Here is a 23,708-nt window from a genome sequence, read left to right as displayed (position 1 = left end):
TAATATTTATATACATGGTATTTATATCACTTCCTCAAATGGGGGGCACTTTGCTCCTGGGAAGGGCAAACAAACCAACATTCTATTCCTGCATCACTGCTGACACCTCTTGATGGAAGAGAGATACATGAAAGCGGGAAAAATGTATTCCCTGAGTTCAGCAGATACACAGAAATACAGAAAGAGAGGACCTAACATTTATTTTTATTTACTTATTGTTTTACCAGTTTACTTTATTTTATTTTATTTTTATTTTATTTTATTTATCTTTTTAAAGAGAGGGGAAAGAAGAAAGAGAGGGAGAGAAACATCAATGTGCAGTTGCCTCTCACGTGCCCCCAACTGGGGACCTGGCGTGCAACTTAGTCATGTGCCCTGACTGGGAATTGAACCAGTGACACTTGGTTCGCAGGTCGACACTCAACCCACTAAGCCACAGCAGCCAGAGAACCTAACATTTATAACTGTCTCCTAGGCACTGTGCAGTGGACTTCAGGACTCAATATGAACAGAATCCCTAGAGGCGAAGCCTGGGAATTATTATTTTGTAAATGTTTCTCATGTGATGATGTGCAGCCCTGACAGAGAGGCGCTTCCATTCCAGAAGGGCAAGATCCTGTGTGAGCACATGGTGTCTCCTATTCTCTGCATGAGGAGTGAGCAGTGACATTCTGCAGGACTGTGGACTGAGGAGAAACATACTGAGAAAAGAAGCAGGGTCTGCTCTGTGGGTTTTTGGAACAGATGGAGATGAGCTCATTTGTTCACTCATTTAGCAAATGTTTATGGAGAACTCACTGAGTGGGCACTGTTTTAAGAGCAGAAAAAACAGCAGTGAACAATTCAGGTGAAAACCCAAGCCCATCTGAGAAATTGCAGCTATAATATACAGTAGCTGGATTCTTTATGAAGTACTATGAAAGTGCAGACTCATTTAATTCTCATTAAAAAAAAAAAAAAAAAAAAACAACTGTGATATATATCAATAAACTTATCTTATCTTAAAGAGAAGTTAGGCCTTGCCCCATGTTCCCGGAAGGGAATCTCGCTAAGCTCCAGAATGTGTGTCTGATAAAAAAGTCTTTGTTCACTTGGAGGCTTTAGGCTCTTCCAGAAAGTCTAACAATGTTGCTTTGAGTGGGGTCTTTGAGTCAAGGTATCAGCTTGCCTTTGGAGGGGCTGGAGATGGAGGTCGGCATGCAGGTGGTCAGCCATGTCCCTGTGAGCCTCCCTGGTGGGTAATACCCCGTGCACATTGTCACACGTCAGCACTGAGAGAGGAGCGCTTTCCCTGGCTCCTCTGCAAGAGGACAAGTGTGAGTTCCATCTTTGGAACTTTCCTGGAGTCTGACCCATGTGTCGCTTTTCTTGGCTTACTTTAATCTGTACCTTTGCACTATAATAAACTAACTGAGTACAACAGCTTTCTGTGAATTCTGTCTTTTCTAGGGAACTCTTGAACCTGAGGATGCTGTTGTGGCTCCCTCTCACTTCCTACATGAGCTAATTACTATTACTAACGTCATTTTATCAGCGGGGAACTGGTGCACTGACATGTTGAACAAGTTGACCAGCGTCATACAACTAGGAAGCGGTGGTGGCCCCAGCCTTGGCTGCCCCCAGTCAAATCCCACCCCAGGCCATCAGAATATCCTGGGAAGGGCCATGCTGCCCACGTATTTTCAGACTGTCCAGGTGATTCCAAAATTCAGTCATATTTGAGAATCTTGGAGCTACAATCTGTGCTTTAAGTAACTAAGTCACACAGCTCATAATTTAACTTGAACGAAATCTTCTGGCTTTTAAAACAGCTGGCTTCAACTTAAATAGTGGTGTTTCATAAAGCAGTTGGATGCAATAACACTATTTAAAAGTAGATTGCCTTTTATTTAAAAAAAATATAATTGAGAAAAATGCTCAAGAACCTCTAATTCTAAGAAAATAACCTATGTTTGTAATAAGTTTTAAGTGATATTTCTGGTTTTAGTATCTCTTTGCATATATATATATGTGTGTGTGTGTATGTGTATATACATATATACATATATATGTGTGTGTGTGTGTATATATGTGTGTGTATATATATATATGTGTATATATATATATATATTATTTCATTATTTTTAATTGCCTGGGGATGCATTTATTGATTTTAGAGAGAGGAAGGGAGAGACAGACAGACATCGACTGGCTGCCTTCCATATGCACCCTGACTGGGATTGAACCTGAAACCCAGGAATGTGCCTTAACCAGGGACTGAACCCATGACCTTTTGGTACATGGGAAGATCCTCCCAAACAACTGAGCCATAGCAGCCATGGCACATATTTAGCTCAATTTTTTAAATAAATAGTTCATTAACACTGTGAATAAGACATCTTATTATCAATTTATCTCAGTAGCCAATACTACCAAAAAGTAGCAAATATTATTTCATAAAAATTTACTCAAACTTCAATCAGTATAAATCAACAGAAGATAATTAAAGATATGACATGAAGATATAATTGTCAAGACTCAGGCTTATATGTTACAATTTGGGAGAAGAGAGAACAAATAAGAAAAAACAAACAAACTACAAAACAATGAGAATTGTTCCCACTTTTATTCCTGTCAGATTTTCATAGGATGCTTAAATAGGTTTCCATTAATACCTTATGAAAGTTTATAGATTTATTAGAAATAAAGGAATTTGGGATTTGTAATTTATTCTATGTTTTTTAATGCATTAACTGTTATGAACATTGTAATTTTTTCTGTCTCATTTAATGAAGCCCAAAGAAGGTCTTTTAACACCTTACACTGATCATATGTGATTTACAGAAGCTTATATTTATATGTTTACAACCACATACATAATTAATTATAAACACTAACAATTCTTAAAGATTTTTTCATTATGGTATTGGAAGTGAGTTTAAGGATATGCTAATTGAAGTTAAACTCTAAGTTAGAAAAGATTCTGGTGTAGCCTAAAGCACTTTAGCCTGAAATTCAGCAGATCTAACTTCTTGCTTTGACTCACTCTGAATAGTTATGTGACTTTGGTCAAATTACTTAACATTTCTTCAGGCAATTTCCTTATCTAGATAATCAGCAAGTCGTACAAAAGCATTTCTAACCCCAGTTGTATAGTTCCATGAGAATCTCATGTGAATTTAGTGTGAAAGAACATTTCCTCTATCCATGTTTTGAAACCACAGGACCCCTGCCCACGAGGATATTTACCATGCTTGCTTTGCTATGTCAAACTGATAGGCCCTTGTCAACTCGTCCAGGTGAGCTTGCAGCATGGGTTGCATCTCTTCCCGTGGGGATGGAGTAAGAGTTGCTGTGGACTGCTGTCCAAAGGAAATAGCAGGAGAAGAGGCCACTCCTCGGACAGGAGGTGTTGGGACACGGTCATCGTCCTCTTCCAGTTCATCTTCCATGCCCTGGTGTAAGTATGTTTGTACCGGTAATGGCGGGCACCAGCTGTCGCTGTCATAGCTGAAATGAAGTGAGAAAAAAAACACATTTGCACACACACCCATGCATATACCCGATTGTACTGGCATCAAACAACAACCACAATAGTAACAGCAGTATCTGAACCGTTCTCTCAGTTTATTTCCTTCTAATTTCAAGTTGTTGGTGCCACCATAGTAAATCACCTTGCTGTTATCTTAATTTCAATCATAATTACATCTGTTACCTACAGATCTCAATTTACTCGTAAAGGATCTTATTACCTAATTGTTACCCCACAGTTACAGAAGGCAATAACTTCCCAACAAAGTTACTCATGTGAAAAAACAAGTGCTAATTAAAGACAATTAATTTAGCACTTGTAGATTTAAATGCTTTCTTCTGTTCATCCTTGTATACCAACAGAATATGTTGATATTGATCTGAGAAGTGCTTGAGAAATGTATTCACTCTTATTCTGGTACTATGCCAACCTTTCATTCCATATGACATGTTAATCATTAAAACTTTGTGTTACAAAATTATGCAATAGCCCTTTGATTCTCATAAGTCTCATAATTTTCTCAGAAGAAACTGATGTCTCCCTATATTCCAACACCTAAAAACTATAAAATAGAAGTTAAAAACCCAGCCCTATAAAATATATATTAAAAATAAAAACATCTTTAAACAGAATGTTTTTGGGGTCTCTGGTTAGGGAATATGGAAAAAGTAATTCTAAAAGTTTTACTTGTGACACAAAATAACTAGCATTTCTATGTACCACTTTGGTGGGAGGTGTGATAGATAGTAGCAAAGGCTATGTTTGGGGGTGGGGACAGGGAGCATAAGTAAAATCTGTGCTTTTTGCTCAACTTTACTGTTAACCTAAAAAATGAAGTCTATTAAAAAGACCCAGGATATGTCATCCTTGAATTCAACAATCATGTGTCAGGTGACAGGATTTATTCACAGAGAATGAACCCAATGGAGCATAGTGATATTAAGCAAACAATCAACGATATGGAATACTATAGGAACAGAGAGCAGAGAAGCTGAAACTAGAGTGAAGGTTGGGCAAGATGATACTGGCCACAGGAAAAGAGGATATTTTAAGCCCACAAGTGGTGACCTGGAGAAAGAAAAGTTGAAGTATTTGGAGAATTCAAATAGCTCCTGACAGGCAAGAGCTGGCAAATGAAGGAGGTTGGCCACCAATGAGGCAGGAGAGGTGAGGGAGGATGAGCCAGCTTGCAGAGGGCTTCATCAGCTCTGACACAAAGTTGTGAAATTTGCCTGCAGGTGATGGATAGTTACTGAGAGGCCTCGTACAGGGAATGATATCATCTTGGCTGTTCAATTTTCCTCCATTGTTGTAGCTACCTGAACAATATTCTATCTCAAAGTGTTATGAACTGAAGACTGTCTCGGAAACCTTGATTGGAATATCTTTTTTGAAATATCATCCATATTTTAGCATAAACAAACAGATTTTAATATGTTACAAATAAAAAGAAATCTGGAACAAACAATAGGAGTCAAAAAAATGGGGAGACAGAGAAACAACCTCCCATCAAAAGGAAAGGTAGAATCCCCAGAAAGAGTGCTAAATGAAATAGAGGGGAGCAACATATCAGATACAGAATTTAAAACATGCATTATGGAGAAGCTGAATGAGCTCAGCGGAAACTTCAAAGAACTCCAGAAAAACTACAAGGAACTCACAGAAAATTACGTGAGCATGAAAAAGGACATAGAAGCTATCAATAAGAGCCAGGAGGAAATGAAAAATACGATCTCGGAATTGAAGAACACAGTAGAAGGAATTAAAAGCAGGCTAGAGGAAGCAGAAGATCGGATCAGCGAGCTGGAGGACAACCTACACAAAAACTCCCAGACAATGCAACAAAATGAAAAAAGACTGAACAAGACTGAAGAGGTTCTAAGACAGCTGCAGGACAACATGAAACGTAATAATATCCGTATCATAGGAATTCCAGAAGGAGAAGAAGAAGAGCAAGGGATAGAAAACCTCTTTGAAAAACTAATGACAGAAAACTTTCCTAACATGACGAGAGAAAGAGTCACGGAAGTCCAGGAAGCACAGAGGGTCCCAATGAAGATGAACCCCAACAGGCCCACCTCAAGACACATCATAATTAAAATGGCAACATTCAAAGACAAAGAGAGGATCCTAAAAGCAGCAAGAGAAAAACAACTAATAACATACAAGGGTACCCCAATAAGGCTATCATCAGATTTCTCAGCAGAAACACTACAAGCCAGAAGGGAATGGCAAAAAGTATTCCAAGCAATGAAAAACAAAGGCCTACAACCTAGAATACTATACCCAGCAAAGCTCTCATTCAAAATGGAGGGTGAAATAAGGAGCTTCCAAGACAAAAGAAGGCTAAAAGAATACATCTCCACCAAACCAGCAATGCAAGAGATGCTAAAAGGTCTGCTCTAAGAAGATAAAGAAACAGAGAGAGACAGAGAAGAACACGAGTACAAAGGGGAAAAATGACAATGAATAAGTACTTATCGGTAATAACCTTAAATGTAAATGGATTAAACGCTCCAATTAAAAGACATAGGGTAGCTGAATGGATTAGAAAGAATGACCCACATATATGCTGTCTACAAGAGACCCACCTTAGAACAAAAGATCTACACAGACTGAAAGTAAAGGGATAGAAAAATGTATTCCAAGCAAATGGACATGAAAAAAAAGCTGGGGTAGCAATACTTATATCAGACAAAACAGATTTCACAGCAAAGTCCATAAAAAGAGACAAAGAAGGGCATTTCATAATACTTAAGGGAAAAATCCATCAAGAAGATATAACCCTTATAAATATATATGCACCAAACTTAGGAGCACCCAAATATGTAAGGAAACTTTTGAAAGACTCCAAGAAAGATATAGACAACAACACACTCATAGTAGGGGACTTTAACACCCCATTGTCAACAATGGACAGATCTTCGAAGCAAAGAAACACCAAAGATATGGAGGCACTGAACAACACTCTAGATCAAATGGACTTAGTCGATATATATAGAAGTTTTCCCCCCAAAGAAGCAAAATATACATACTTCTCAAGTGCACATGGAACATTTTCAAAGATAGACCACATGGTAGGACACAAAACAAGCCTTAACAAATTCAAGAAAATTGAAATTATATCAAGCATCTTCTCAGATCACAATGGCTTAAAATTGGAAATCAACCTCAAGGAAAAAACTCAAAAACATTCAAACTCATGGAGAATGAATAACATGCTATTAAATAATGAATGGGTTAACAATGACATCAAGGAAGAAATCAAAAAGTTTCTGGAAACTAATGATAATGAACACACAACAACCCAAAACCTATGGGATACAGCGAAAGCAGTCCTAAGAGGAAAGTTCATAGCAATACAGGCCTACCTAAAAAAGCTAGAGGAATATCTAATAAAAAATTTAACCCTACAGCTACAAGATCTAGAGGAAGAACAACAAGCAAAGCCCAGATCAAGTAGAAGGAAGGAAATCATCAAGATCAGAGCAGAATTAAATGACATAGAGTCTAAACTAACAATTCAAAAGATCAACAAAAGTAGGAGCTGGTTCTTTGAAAAAATAAACAAAATTGACAAGCCTTTAAGCAGGCTCATCAAGAAAAAAAGAGAGAGGACCCAAATAAATAAAATCAGAAATGAAAGAGGAGAAATCACAACTGATACCATAGAAATACAAAGGATTATAAGAAATTATTATGAACAACTGTATGGCAAGAAATTTGACAACCTAGAGGAAATGGACAGATTCCTGGAAACCTATAGTCTTCCCAAACTGAATCAAGAAGAAGCAGAAAGTCTGAATAGACCAATAACAGCTAGTGAAATTGAAGCAGTAATCAAAAAACTCCCAGCACACAAAAGCCCTGGACCGGATGGCTTCACAAGTGAATTCTACAAAACATTTAGGAAAGAACTAACTCCTATCCTTCTCAGACTATTCCAAAAGATACAAGAAGAGGGAAGACTGCCAAACTCATTCTATGAAGCCAGTATAACCCTAATTCCAAAACCAGGTCAAGACACAACAAAGAAAGAAAACTACAGGCCAATATCGCTGATGAACATAGATGCTAAAATCCTCAACAAAATATTGGCAAACCGGATCCAGCAACACATTAGAAAGATCATACACCACGATCAAGTAGGATTCATCCCAGGGATGCAAGGATGGTTTAACATTCGTAAATCAATAAACGTAATACACCACATAAACAAAATGAAAGACAAAAACCACATGATAATATCAATAGATGCAGAAAAAGCATTTGATAAAGTACAACACCCATTTATGATAAAAACTCTCAGCAAAATGGGAATAGAGGGAGCATACCTCAACATAATAAAGGCCATATATGAGAAACCTGAAGCCAACATCATACTCAATGGGCAAAAACTGAGAGCATTCCCCCTGAGGTCAGGAACAAGACAAGGATGTCCACTCTCCCCACTCCTATTCAACATAGTCTTGGAAGTTCTAGCCACCGCAATCAGACAAGAAAGAGAAATAAAAGGCATCCAAATTGGAAAAGAGGAAGTAAAACTGTCATTATTTGCAGATGACATGATAGTGTACATAGAAAACCCTATAGACTCCACAAAAAAACTACTCGACCTAATAAGTGAATTCGGCAAAATAGCAGGATACAAAGTCAATATTAAGAAATCAAAGGCATTTTTATACACCAACAATAAAAACTCAGAGATAGAAACTGAAAGAAAAATTCAATTTACCATAGCAACAAGAAAAATAAAATACCTAGGAATAAACTTAACCAAGGAGGTAAAAGACCTGTACTCAGAAAACTACATAACATTGAAGAAAGAAATTAAAGAAGATACAAATAAATGGAAGCATATACCATGCTCATGGATGGGAAGAATCAACATCATTAAAATGTCCATACTACCCAAAGCAATTTATAGATTCAATGCAATCCCTATTAAAATACCAGCAACATATTTCACAGACCTAGAACAAATACTTCAAAAATTTATATGGAACCAAAAAAGAGCCCGAATAGCCACAGCAATTTTGAGGAAGAAGAACACAGTAGGAGGAATCACAATACCTGATATCAAACTATACTACAAGGCCACGGTAATCAAAACAGTCTGGTACTGGCATAAAAACAGACATATAGATCAATGGAACAGAATAGAGAGCCCAGAAATAAACCCAGGTTCATATGGTCAACTAATATTTGACAAAGGGGGAAAGAACATCAAATGGAGTGAAAAGAGCCTCTTCAACAAATGGTGTTGGGAGAACTGGACAGGGACATGCAAAAAAATGAAACTAGACCACCAACTTACACCATACACCAGAATAAACTCAAAATGGATCAAAGACTTAAATGTAAGCCGTGATACCATAAAAGTCCTAGAGGAAAAAATAGGCAGGAAAATTTCAGATATCCCACGTAGCAACATTTTCACTGATATATCTCCTAAGGCAAGGGAAATAAAGGAAAGAATAAACAAATGGGACTACAAAAAAAAAAAAAAAAAAAAAAAAAAAAAAAAAAGAAATCTGTACTAGGAAGTACCAATGGTTAAGGTTGTATTCTCATTAACTGACAACATAAATACCAACCTGACTGAGAAAACACATTGCTCTAGAACAAAGCCATGCTTCCTGTTTTATATGTTGGAGATCAGATTTCATTTGAAGATTTTGCTGATTAAAATGTTTGTAACCTACTGTTATATTTGGATTTCTTGCTTTTAGTTTTTCCAATCCTCTAATCAATCCTGTACATCACATAAAGATTGGTCTATAAAAAATTAGAACTTTTTGAATAAAATATTCACTGTTCCTCACTCTTCTATCCATTAAATGTTTAAGTCTCAACCTACCTTTTCAGATTTTTTTCTTCAGTTTTTCAATAAGTCTCCTGTTGAAAATAAATTGGTTTGTTTTCTTCTCTGTTTGTACTTTCCAATCTTGGTGCATTAGTCTCAAGAATTCAAGTTATTTCAAATAAACTGCACTCCTCTTATTTCATCTATTTTAAGCTTAAAAATCCCTCAAGCTATAGGCTAAGTCCTATATATTTTACAATGATTTCCCTCATGAGACCAAATACCATTGATATACAACCCTTCTAAACTTGCATTGACAATATTTTTGCACATTTACTTGAAAATTGATTATTTATTGTTTTATGCCACATCCAACATTGGATTGTTTAACTATTGTCTAACTTATTTTAGCTTTAACTTTTCACATGTTATTAGTATATTTTCCTCAAGTAGATTGAAGCAACATTAAAGTTATGATATCACATTATTCCTGTTTGGCCATACTTGACATCTTAAAAAATAGTAAGTGATTAGCATATTTATTGATTTAAAATAAAAAAAAAACATAAATTGCTCCATTAATAAAAATGCTTAGGTTTCTTCTCTTATTTATTTGACTTTAAATTATGTACAAAACGTTTGTCCAGAGAAAGTCCAGCCATTAATTTAACAATAATTGTTTGCCTGATGACATCAATGTAACATGCCATCCAAGGAGAGTGGACTGGAATGCACATGCATGAACAATAATGACTTCACTGTACTAGTCATTGGGGATGGGAGGTGCCACTGGGTGAGCACGTGTACTGTGAAGCCATCACATTCAAAATGACTGAGCGAATAGAACAACGGATCTGCATCAAATTTTGCATTAAGCTTGAACACCTCCATGGAAACTATTCATATGATTCAGAAGGCCACATCTATGGGCAGCTGATGATTGGCAGCTTCATCACAACAATACACCCGCTCATGCAACATGTTTTGTGCTTTTTTTTTTTTTTTTTTTTTTTTTTTTGTGAAACATCAAATCACCCAGGTGACTCAGCTCTGCTAAAGCCCAGATTTGGTCCCTGCGACTTCTGACTTTTCCCAAAACTAAAATCACCTTTGAAAGGGAAGAGATTTCAGACCATTGATGAGATTCTGGATAATATGATGGGGTAGCTAACGGCAATTGGGAGAACCGTGTGAGGTCCCAAGATGCCTGCTTTGAAGGGGACTGAGGTATCATTGTCTTATGTACAATGTTTCTTGTATCTTGTATCTTCTATAATAAATGTCTCTATTTTTTATATTACATGACCAAAAAGTATTTCAATAGCTATTTCACTTAACTAGAATGGCTCTTTTTCATTGATTATTCAAGTCTCTTCTACAAAGGTAATCTACAACAGGAGTGAGCAAACTCTGTACCCCTTTGGAACATAAGCAAAGATGACAGAAGTCCATGGATTCATGTCAGTCAATGGCTTGTGAAGAAGTGAAAAATAGAGACAGAGGGAATAAAAGAAATACTAGGAGAACATAAGAGAATAGATGAAAGAAATTTAGGACCTGGTGCCAACTGTAAGATGGGGATAAGTAACTGTTCATCTCTGAGGTATTCCTGTCTTAATACATTTTAGAACAACAAATACTTAGATTTCGTGCAGTTTCTGAAGAAGGGCAAGAAAGAAGCAGATGTCTCTATAAGTGTGATGAAAAGTGTAGACCTATTTTTAGCATTTTCTTCACATTTACAAATATGTATCTCAGTTGACTGATGAAATTTCAACAGTAATATCCGAAAGACTATGAAAATGTTTCTAATGCCCAACGGAAGTTCTTTTGGGCAACCTTTTTCCAAAGAAGCTTTTGTTCTCTGACTTACTGTTAGTGAAGTGTGAGGCATCATATTGCCTGTCTTGCCCATTAATAATGAGAAAGATGACAACAAATCAATGTTGCATGTGAACTAACTTGTTAAAGGCCAAACACAAATACCAAATTACTAATAACAGTACAATAAAGTTCAACACCCACAAAAGCTTGCCAATTTCTAAATGCAGTTAAGAGCATCAGTTTTCTATTGAACTCCTAGTACATTCTTCCTAGCATCACATGATTATATTAAAAATATATTATGTTTATTGCAAAAAGAATACCTGAATATATTTGACACATCTTTGTCAAGTTGAGAGAGACATATTGATAAGAAAGAATATCTACTATTGTGGCTATGACACAAATTAAAAATTAAATACATTTTCCATTTGTACAATTATTTGATAATTTTGATATTTAGTATGGGGGGGGTATATCCAGGAAAGAGTTGGGAAAAATTGATAATAGATATCTAAGTTCTTAGAAATCATGTTAAACATTGTAATAAAAAACAAGGCACAATCTTTTCAAGATCTTGATTATTCTTGGGTAGGTGTAGCTACAAAATCTATCCCTGTCCTTTCATTCCACTGTGATTGCCTTAATTCTTTTATCATTTTCATAATATTAGTCATTATGCTGCAATATACCCTTCATTATGCCCCAGCCTCATGTCCTCCATTGCCTCATCTATATGTGAAGATCAGAATTCCTGTATCACATACAAGGTTTCAGATCTGTCCTCAAGATGCTTTCTCAGATTATCTCCTACTCCATGCATGCTTCAAACTCAAAAAACCTCACACAGTAGCTACCAGTGGGGGAAATATACAGACAAGTAATTAGAATGCAATAAAGAATAATGAAAAATAAAGAAAAGGCAAATAACCTTAACTACAATATAGCGAGGTGTCCAAGGAATAGTGGAAAGTACCAAATGGCTATTATGTACTTTCTTTATTTCCTCCTTTTTAATTTAATTTTTATTTTTTGCCTTTGGCTAGAAATTTTCTTTTCATCTGCACAGCAAGTGGTAACATTAATAATTTTTTGTCTTTGTAGTCATTGGTTAACAATCTATCCTGGCGCATAGGTTACTTTATGTTAGGGACTATTTCCCACTTTCTTTGTCCCTTTTGCTTTGACTCTGAGCCTGGAATGCAAAAACCACCCAACTCTGGACTCTACTTTTATAAATAAATAATTCAAGATTCACCTCAAAACTCATCTTCTGTAGGATTGCTCCAGCCTTACATGATGTACTTGAATATCCCTGTCTGTATGCAAATTATTATTGTATATACATTGTTCCTTTAGGACTAGTCATACAAAATAATTTCTGTGTTGTGTGGTTTCTGGTCTGCCTTCCACTCCTGTGAGCTCTCTAGATCAGGAATAAGACCTTTTTTATTAATTTTGTATATTTCTTTCATTTCTGTGGCTTTTCTTTCAAACACTGCACTTCGTACTTTTTATGTACTTGAAAAAAATGTGTTAAATAAGGTCTGTATTATGATATGTTAAGAACAACAAAAACAATATATCACCATAAGAAGTCCAATTAAAAAATCCCTGATTGCTAAAAATAAAATTTATTAAAAACAAAATGGTGACTTCTAAATTTTTTGTTTGTATTTAAAGAAAATCTTAAATCTGCACAAGTTTCAAATCAAGGCATAGAAACAATTTTATAGAAGATCTCTTCTGCAAAATATTCAATTTATAACATCAGTATAAATAAACATCTTTGCTATTCAGTATTAAAAAGTTTCACATAAGAAAACACAAAAATATAAAGACTATACAAGGAAATGGACAGAGCCTTCCAGAATCTACTCATTTTAATTTATTCTGATCACATTGACTTCAATGTGTTTTTATTACAAACAACTGTAATAAGAACTTTAAAGTATTAATCTTTAAAAAACTGAGTCTAAAGAATACAAAAATTAAATTTTGCTGTGAATTTACTAATAGGTTAAGACAACTACTATTTTTGTTAAGTGATGTATTTTTTCAGGAAATACTAGATAATTAAGACAAATAACTCAAAGGTAATTAAAACTAAATGCCATGAAGATTTTGAATATATATAATCAACAAATATATTTATTTCCTTATCTAAAATATAAAATAGATATTTAGAGATATTTTAGTAAAAAAGAATTTCTAATATAATACATTCTGGCTGAATATTAAAATGATCTGCACTCGCAAAATAGGTACAAATAATTTTATATCATGATGCTCTGAAAATAATTTGTGTCTGAACCAACATGTATTATTTCAATTTTCAAATGAAAATTTCAAATTTTATTTCTGGGGAACAAAATTGAGAAGTTTGGCAATTATTTGGAATGAATTAGTTTTATCTCAATTGGTAATAGGTATTTTTAAAGTAGACTTAGCATAAAAAGAAAATAAAAGATCCCAAATTATCTACAATTATGTGATCTGAATTCAAAACTTCATGTTTATAAATATTTAACAGTACTACTTTCTCTGCCCACTTTACAAGTTCAATTTTCCGCTTTTCTGAGTACCGTCTTTACAGTGAAGATTTCAAAACCCTGTAATAATTCTTTGTTGTGGAATACATTTCTGGTTTTCTTTTCCCAGGATCCATGTAACATTGACACATGTATATTTCCAGTATGAATTACATTAGATCATATGCAGAGGGCTTTTATTTTTTAAGTCAAAGAAATGAGGTGTGCTCTTAATTTTTTATTTTAAGTGTGAACTTATTTTTTAAGTAAAATGATAATGATATACATACATATATACACATATATATACACACACACACACACACATATATATATGAACTATAATTCCATAGAAGCAAATGAAGCCCTTTGGAGGGTAAGAAAGATATAGAGAAAAACATAGAAATATGCATAATGCATATGTAGTACATACATCTATGTATTATCTAACTTGAAGGAAAGACAAATAAGGTCTTTTGATGGAAAAATTAATCTGGTGATTTCAAAGACAGAAGTTATGTAAAAAGAAAAGAATATGGAGAAAAAGTACGTAAGCATATACATGTGATATTTATGGGAAATGATACAGACAACAGACCATTATTCAAATAGACCGAATTTTAATGTCTCATTAAAGGTTTAATATTATTATTTTAATATCTAAAAACATCTAAAAAAAGAAAAACAGGAAAAAAACCTGTCTTCTGTATTTTTCAGTTTTATTCTAAAGCAATGGTGACCTTGGAAACCGAGAGGAAAACAGAGCAGTTACCATTATTAAAAAAAAACAAAAATTAAAATAGACTGAGTGTGTTTCTTTTGACTTGCTATTTTATTTGTTTTTGGATTAGAGAGTAAAATTGTATCAACGTCTTTCTGTTTTAAAATCAATTAACACTACAACTAACAGAACAAAACTATGGTAGCTCTTGTGAGGTGTTTGGGAAAGAATAGGGGCACTGGTCATACTTAAAGGCCCTCAAAGGAAATTTTCTAACTTAAAAAGGTTTTGTCACAGAGTGTGCATTGGCTTGAACCTGTTTTATTGTTCAAGCCCCTAAATTCCCATCAAAGCTGATGATTAGAGTTCTACCGACTGACCAGCTCCCTACAATTACCCCATTGTGATGGAGCTCAACAGTGGGCACCCTGCTATGGCCAGACATCAAGTCAATAGAGACCTGCGAGGGACGATGAAGAAGGTTATTTTCATTCCCTTTTCAGCCCTTCTCAGGAGTGGCTCTTTAATTCGCAGAGCTGTGGGTACTTGCTTTCAAACTAACAAGCAATATTATAAATGGAGGTTGCATTATCATGATTGCAGACAATCGAAGGCACTTGACAGCTAAGGATTCTAGGTCCTCAGTATGTGCTGTGTTGTATTTATTGGATAAAAATATATAGATGGTGCAAACAATGAAAGGGGGGAGAAGCAGCGAAAAGGCTGGGAAGGGGGCAGGAAAAACAGTACGAGGACACAAGATAAAGACAAACGTGCACAACAGAGAGGGGAGCACAGCCCTGGGCGTTATGTTAGTATGTAAAACACTGTTACCCATTTTCTTGCTGTCCCACTGCATAGTGTTCCAGCTCTGTACCGGGAAGAGGCTGGACTGGGGGTGGAGGTAGTGGTATATTGGCCCAGGTCGATCCATTGTTTTTCTGTGGTTTAGAAGAGTTTTTATTTTTCTTCTTTTTTCCACCTTTCCCACCTGAAAGTAATATAATAATGCATTTATTCAGACATACCAAATATCGGAAAGAACAAAGTACATCAGATGGAAAGATGTAGTTATGTTTTCAGCACATCAGAATCAGTAAGTTATAGTTGTTAAAAGCTATAAACAATGAAATGATGTAATCAAAATGACATTGTTTCATTCCCGATGTATTAACTGCACAGCTGAATAAACCCAAAACATAGCTGCTGTAGAAAAAGCACTATTATTGAATTATTCACATATGCTGTCTCCATGTTTTCATTGTCAGACAAAAAAAAATGGGCCATAACAAATTCTTTCAAATGTCAGATTTTAGTGTGTATATAATGCTCTTCTGCATAATCTCTCAGTGTAAAATGCACTGTCTAAGGATACAGGCTAAACTTTTCCGTTAAAATTTACTCAATTTAATTAATCCAGGAGAATAATAATTTTCTCTCAAAAGGAACTGATGAAAATCAATCAACTACACTGGAGGATAAGTTGTAAATCTTTCACACTAATATGTTTAATAGAATTTTTAACTAAACAACAACAGGATTATTTTTGCATATAGTGAGAGTAGCTCCCAGATGTTATAAGCATAATATTTCCTAGCATTCCAAAAAGGAAGGAGAATGAATGGAAATGCAGTAATCAGTTTCAGTACTATTGTAATACAAATGACTTCATGCACCAAACATGAGCAGAAAGTGACACAGCACACATAGGCCATATCTGGAATTTTAAGAGTATAATAAAATGTAAAATAAAATTTATCATTTGTATAGTGCCAACCAAACTTTTCACTCTTCCAAAACTGAATTTATAGTTTCTTTCTAAATGGACCACAGTTGGATGCAGGAAAGAATAGTTTTTGAGCAGAATGACAAAGGATGATGAAGGGCAACCTAAGGAACTTCCACCACTCCCACTAAAATTGTATTGACTCCTTGTATAATATTTCTCCTTTCTGGAACTAAAAATTGTAATAATCAAATATTTGTCTCAGGGTTATCTATCAATAGAGATATCACTAGAAGTCTACTTCAGCTCCTTTTTTCTAATTACTAATCTCCATCAGGCAATTCAGAAAATTATGTAATTTAATAATAACTTGAGTGCCACAGAGTGATGAAACTATGAAACTGGACACATACACTATTGTGAAGCATAGAATTATGCCTGTTTTCTAGGTAATATGCACATATAATGTCTATGTAAATAGCATCCCTGCAAAGTGCTTTCACCTTTCCTTTCCTTTTTCTTTTGATTTAATCTTTATTGTGCGTTTTTTCCATTACCATTTAGTCCCCTTATACCCTCTCCCCACAGCAATCACCACACTGTTGTCCGTGTCCATGAGTCCTTTTTCTTTTTTGCTCAATCCCTCCACCCCCTAACACCACCTCCCTAGCACTAGCCGTCATCATGCCATCTATGAGTCTGTCTCTGTTTTGCTTGTTAGTTCAGTTTGTTCATTAGATTCCACATATGAGTGAAATCATATGGCACTTGTCTTCCTCTGACTGGCTTATTTCTCTTAGCATAATGTTTTCCAGGGCCATGCATACTGTCACGAAGGGTAAAATTTTCTCCTCTTTTATAGCTGAGTAGTATTCCATTGTGTAAATATCCCATAGTTGTTTTATCCACTCATCTAATGATGGACACTTGGGCTGCTGCAATTACATGGTGATGGTAAATAATACTGCAATGAACATAGGGGTGCTTATGTTCTTTCAAATTAGTGTTTTGCGTCTTTCGGATATATTCCCAGAAGTAGGATCGCTGTGTCAAAAGGCAGATCCACTTTTAATTTTTTGAGGTGTTTCCATACTGCTTTCCACAGTGGCTGCACCAGTCTACATTCCCACCAATAGTGCAGAAGGGTTTCCCTTTCTCCGCATCCTAACCAGCACTAGTGTGTTGTTTTATCTTTGATAAAATAGCAGGTTTCTAGAGCAAGAAGAGCAGGTATCTTCTGGTATCTTCTGTTTCAAGGATAAAAGCTTGGTCTCTGGGTTTAGACGAGTTTCTCAATTACTTGACAATTTGATCAATAGACACCACCTCAATTTCTACACATGTAAAGCAGATATACAGTTTCTATTTCTTCAGAGTATTTTGAGGATTTCAAGAGATAATGCATGTAAAGGGCTCAATGGTAGAGAATGCCCCCCCAAATGCCAATAATTACTACTTTTTTCCATTGCCTCTGTCTCAGAGCAAGCTTGGTTCTACCCATTTTTACAGCCTTTGTTACACGCAATTCCTCCAACTCCAAAGAGTATCTCAGAAATAGCCTGATTGATACATTTGTCTGAATCCATGTCTTTAACTTTTCTGTTTAAGATAGATGGGCCTTAATAGCTTATTTCCTGATAACCCACCCAAATCACAAATGAGGACTGGATTTTTCTGTTGTATCAGAACTATATTTCAACAATTAGAAGAGGAATGGGTTGGGACATGCGTTCTTCATAGCTTTTCCCTAGTTGCACCTCCTTTATTCCTTCTATTTATGTGTGTGCAATGCTATTTACACTTTTCATAGCACTTTTATAAATGTTACATGTTCACCACCAGAAATGAGTGACACAAATAAGCAAGTTCTCATATCTTCATTTTATAAATGAGAAAGTAGAGATGCTTTCTGAGTGTTACGTGGCCCATATTCACTCAGTAAGAAAAAACATTTTAAAGTGCAGGAGCTTTTGTGGAAATTACTATTTCTGGAGCTCTAAACCCAACTCTGTTGAAGTCCTTACCCAAGGTCAAGAAAGCCATTATCGATTTTCCAAACAACAGATTTAAAAGTGTATTGTGTAAGCAGAGCTGATTCATCAAGAAACATTATAGGGGCTTTCCATCCAATGTCCATATTCCCCCTTTAGGGGAAAATTTCTGCTCTCCTATTGTAGACAGTCTTGGTAGGACTATCAATCAATATGCTTTGTCTTCTTATAGCAACAAGCTAATACAGGTGGGCTCTTAGCATATTGGTGGGCATATGTTACAAGCTAAGGGAATTACATTCTCTATCTGAGATCTAAACCAGGAGCTAAGTGAGCCACAGTGTGCTGTTGTTAATTGCAACCAAAGATTCTCAAGCATTTTACAGTGAGAACTGCCTGTATTACATTTTGGAAAAACATATTTTGATGACTTGCAAACATATTTGACCCATCTCCCTTCAATGTAAAATGTAAATATTTGGATTCACATTTATTTATGCTGAACAAATGACTGCTATGTAAAGAAAATTATGGAAACAGCTTATTTTCAAAGTAAACTTATAACCTCTTTTAAAAAATATTGCTGTATAAAAAGATTTAGTTATTGATGTTGCTATTATGCTATATATGTATATATTATATATATAATTATGATGCAGATGATTTTTGAAAGAGTTGAGTTTGCTTTTATATTTTTTTATATTTCTTTAATGGTTGGATAGTTAACAGAAGTGCTTGTAACTTATGTATTGAATAAAATATAAAAGTGCTTCAAGAAGGATGAGAAACTCACTCAATTCTGAAATGTCCAATTTTCTTTATTACTGTATTTACATTAAATTGGTTTCATAACCATGCACATATTAAGAAAATCTTATAATATGCTTAGATATACTTAGGGCAGTTTGATCCTAAATTTAAGCCTTAGGAAATACACTCATGATTATAAGAATAAAACAAACTCTATAATATTAAACTCAATTGAATTGAACAAAAAAGGGAATAATCAATTCAGTTCCACCTCCTAAAGAATGCTTTCTATCACTGATTTAAGTGATTTTGTATTCAAATGTAGATGAAGTAGTTAATATAATGCATAGATATATATAAATGTCACTCAGGAGATTAATGAATTCAAAAAGAAGTAAGTACTATTGTGAATCACGTTTTGCTTACAATTACAAGGTAACTTCTAAAACTTGGTGGTAATACATATATATATATACAGAATATTTTATGAAGGTTTCACAGAAGTTCTTATGTATTCCATGGCTTACAGTATGCAGATATTTTTATATGTATATTGCTTGAGACTCTACATATCTTGAATGAAATAAGCCTAAGATAAATCACTTTAATTATTCAGGGCAATTGTGAGGCTCATTATAAATAAATGACAGTATAAATGACATATAAGGTTACTTTAAAAAGTCATCTATTTTATTAAGCTACTTTAAATTCATAACAGATGTTTAAAATTTTCTGGATTCTATAATGTATCCAATTCTACCAATAGGTAAGAAGAGCAAATAGCCCATTTTAGAAAGAAAAAAGAACATTAACATTTTCAGATTGAAAGGGTTCTATCTCTTGAGAAAAAGTCATTTAGTAAATGTTACCCTAATTATGTAAAATAATTAACTCTTTATAGTATATAATACATTTGTAATCATTTGCTAAGAACCTGTAGTTAAAAAAAAAAAAAAACTTTATAAAAAACAAATGGGATATCATTAACATGAAAAATTAAGCAAATGATGTCATGGAATTAACTAGAAATGTGCAGATAAAGTCATCAGTCATACAATGTATATGTTATGGTTGGAAGTTAGAGTGTGTCTACTACAAACTTCACATTTTAGAGGTGAGGATCCTTTATGAAAGGTATATATTTCAGTCCAGTAAAATGTGTTTTCCTCATGTGCTACAGAATCCCTACAGTAGGTTGGCTGTTATATCTCAGATATACATAAAAATTTATAGCACAAAAAGTTATCAATATAAAAGACTAATTTTAAGAGGAATTAAATGTGAAGATAATGTCTAATATAAACATTTGTGTCCAGTATGGTATCAGCACCTTGAAATAATATTATTTAATAGATAATCCATATTATTACATGATATTTTGTAAAGATTGTCCAAAAATATGAAGGCGTCACTGAAATCCTAGTATGAAAATTCTCCAAAATCATTTGCATTGTAGTTGAAGTCATTTTTTAGTGTCAATATCGCGTAATGACTTTCGCGTATGACACTTAAGTATGGTTCAAGGTAGATCAAATTCATCTGCTCTTTAATGAACAGTATTAATTAAAATGGCACTATTTTTTAGTAAATATATCTTCGTATACTTAGTACATAAAGGGAGACAGTGATTTTTATACCCACATACAAACATGATTTCATTAGGATAAACTGTAACTGTCATTTGAAAGATAAATGACTGATAGCGAGTTGTGATTCAGTATTTCCTCATGGTTGTTAGGAACACAGGTCATATGCTGGTGACAAACAAATATTTCTCCTTACTGTGATGAGACCAACCTGAGAGACTGCCACTCCTCTCTGAGCTGTTGTGAGAGCTGGTGGTGCTGAAATCCTGTGACTGGTTGTGTGGCATTCTATTAGACAATCCCTCAGCCAATCGGTAGTCAGGGATGTAAAGTAAGGCTAAAGGTTAAAGGGCAGAGGTCATAGTGGTATTATGTGATTAGTTCATAGCACAAGCCCATGCAGAACATGCAATTAGCAACTCAGAAGCAGATGTTGGAGGACAGTGGAGGAATGTTTTGTCTATCCTGCCTAAAGGATGTCAAGATGGATTACTGATCACTCTATTGAAAAAGAGCTAAAAGAATGAAACTGATCAGTGTTGGTGTTAGGTAGCAGCAACAGTGGTGGTGGTGGTGGTGGTGGTGGTGGTGGTGGCAGTGGAGTGGTGGCGGCGGCAGGGATTGTGCAAGATACTGAATACATGCTGACATATGGTTTTAGTTTAGATAGTGAACCTGGTAATGAGTCACTTAGCTGAACAACAAATACTAATTTCTATATCATGCACAAAAGATATGAAAATAAATCCTCAGGAAATAAGAACCTGACTCACCATTGTTACCTTTGTTCTGATCAGGTAGAGAATAACCAAATCCCATCAGGTCTGTTTTTTGCTGAATTGAGCTTTTCCATTGTGTGTCAGGCAGATCGACAGCCAATTCATGTATGCTGTTGGAATGCAAGATCTGTGTCGTGGCATATGGGGTGGCCTGTGTTATTTGGCTGGAACTGTTGTAAGTGGTTTTGGTCGTGAAGTCAATGCTGCTATAAATGGCTCCGTCTGAGAGCATCGTCGCTGTTTTATCCCCTTGGCCTGGAACCGGTGGCAGCACATCTGCAATGAACATAGGAAAATGAAACAATTTATTGATGCACAGGAAGCCCAAAACTATCAGCATTGAAGATGAAAAATATATGTGTCATCCCGCACGTTTGCATTTCAGCTAGGATGGGTTTCATGAGCCAATGAAGGGTAGATGATGTACAACCTTCGCCAAGCTATCAGCCTCGGTGACAGGCAGGCCTGCCATGCGTCCTTCACGTCTCAATGCTTACCACGGCCCTGCCCCTATTTTCTTCAACTCTGAATGAAGAATTTGGGATATTCCACTACTGAGATATGTTTTCTATTGTTCATTGTATTTTATAGCTAATAAAATTGTTTCCTGTCTTCAGAAGCAATGCTAAACATGAATAAAAATTATGAATGAAAATATCTTTTTCCACTTTATCCCGAAGATGTAAAATACAACTGCTGAATGGATGCAAAAAAATTCCAAATTTATACTATTGAACTTTGAGGTATATTTTTCTAAAGTTTCAACTTGCTGTTTATCTGCTTTGATTTCACAGCCCCGGAAATAGAGTGAGACTTGAGGTCATAAATTGTGTTTTTCTTGGGTAACAAATAAAATTTTTCATGAATAAGTCATTTTCACAATTCAGTGAGATTTAACTATATAAAGAGCAATTTGAATAGTCAGTTTCATTTATGCTACCAACTCTTAGAAGTGAAAATTATACAGTACTCCCTCACTTTTTACAGGCATTACGTTCTAGACCCCCCCGTGATAGGTGAAAATCAGCGAAGTAGGAACCTTACATTTATTTTAGTATTTATATATATATATATTTTAAGGCTTTACAAACTGTTCCCACTCCCTTATTAACCTTTCCCACTCCCTTATTAACCTTTTCCACACTTTTATAAACACTACTTATGTTCTTAAACATACCCTACACTCAAACCTACGTAACTTTAACAACATACATATACAGTACCGCAAAATCCTGCGATATAGTGAAACATCTGTGATAAATAATTAAATATAATATTTTTAAAAATCTCGTGATACAGTGAGGCCGCAATAAGTGAACCGTGGTATAGAGAGGGAATATTGTAGTTTTAAGTTGTAATACACCAAGAGTAAAATTAAACTTTAGGAACAACACTGATTATCCACCAGTTCACTTATCATTTTTTATTTTAGTATGCTGAATTATTGCCATATGGTGCTTTATAATTCAGAACTGCCACCTCTCCCCTGAGCTCTTATTTTCCTTTTTCAGAAGAAAGATACTGAAATCTAAAAAAAAAAAAAAAATTACTAAATAACACTATTTTAATCACGTAGAGTTAAAAGTGAATATAATTTCAATGTTTCTTAAAAATCTATATTATAAAAGCCACATTTTATAGGATTTGAGGTCACCAACCAATTTGATTTCTTTAATATAGAACATTTTCAACTAGGTATAGTACTGTAATATTAAGTAATAAGCAAAATTATCTTAGTACCAAAACTTCATTGCAAAGAAGAAGTTTAAGTAAGAACTTAGTCAAAGTATCCTAAAACTTTTAGATTCAATGATAGCCAATAGTACTTGACATAACAATCCTTTCAAAACTATTTATTTTGTTTTTGCATTCTACAAAAGCTAAAATTTGTTTTTTTTTACAACAGGAACAGGACATTTAAAATGTATTTTGTACAATGCATAATTTAAGTCTTTCTGAAGATTTTGAAGTCTGGAATTTCAACTTGTTTTACCATTAAGTGGATAAGTCCTTTATTGAGGTAAATATTTTAATATGAGATTGTTAAACATATTAAAATTCATAATATTTCACCAAGTTGTATAAGCAAATAAAATCATTTTTTAATTTCAGAATTTCACAACTACTTTCTTGCTTTTACCTATAAATTTGATGATAAAACAGCATGTTTCATTTTCAAGTGTCACCTTTTTTTTATTCTCAAAACTTTTAATATTTAATAATGTACTAAAAATTGTGGAAATAAATTTTTCACTCTGGGGAAGTACTTCTACAATGTCTTTCACTAATGAATATTAACTAGCATGGGACCCAACTTTCCATCACCTTGAACTTGAGGTTCTCCAAAGCTTTTAGATTTAAAATGCGAGCCACTTTTGAAGTAGTTGTGTGTTCAAATGTTTATAAATGGGGGGGAAAATCCAAAAATCTAATCCTATCTAATGTTATGTGGCAACAACTAAAGCTATGTCTCTAAAATAGAA

At 34.6% G+C, this 23,708-nt stretch overlaps 1 protein-coding gene across 1 annotated transcript in view; it reads right to left on the bottom strand.

Annotated features, from left to right (window-relative positions):
* ROBO2 (roundabout guidance receptor 2) overlaps nucleotides 1–23,708 on the bottom strand; it is a 604,209-nt gene that overhangs the window by 34,952 nt on the left and 545,549 nt on the right. The window contains exons 21-24 of the mRNA XM_090275911.1: nucleotides 21,220–21,501; nucleotides 20,658–20,783; nucleotides 15,228–15,384; nucleotides 3,229–3,489 (exon numbers count right to left, since the gene is read on the bottom strand). Of these exons, the coding sequence (XP_090132037.1) occupies nucleotides 3,229–3,489; nucleotides 15,228–15,384; nucleotides 20,658–20,783; nucleotides 21,220–21,501 (826 nt within the window). The remainder of the gene's footprint in view (nucleotides 1–3,228; nucleotides 3,490–15,227; nucleotides 15,385–20,657; nucleotides 20,784–21,219; nucleotides 21,502–23,708) is intronic.

This window comes from Furipterus horrens, unplaced genomic scaffold (genome assembly GCF_987537825.1).
Source record: "Furipterus horrens unplaced genomic scaffold, mFurHor1.1.pri manual_scaffold_1, whole genome shotgun sequence".
In the NCBI taxonomy this organism is placed as follows: domain Eukaryota; kingdom Metazoa; phylum Chordata; class Mammalia; order Chiroptera; family Furipteridae; genus Furipterus; species Furipterus horrens.
This window is presented reverse-complemented; position numbering and strand designations above follow the sequence as displayed.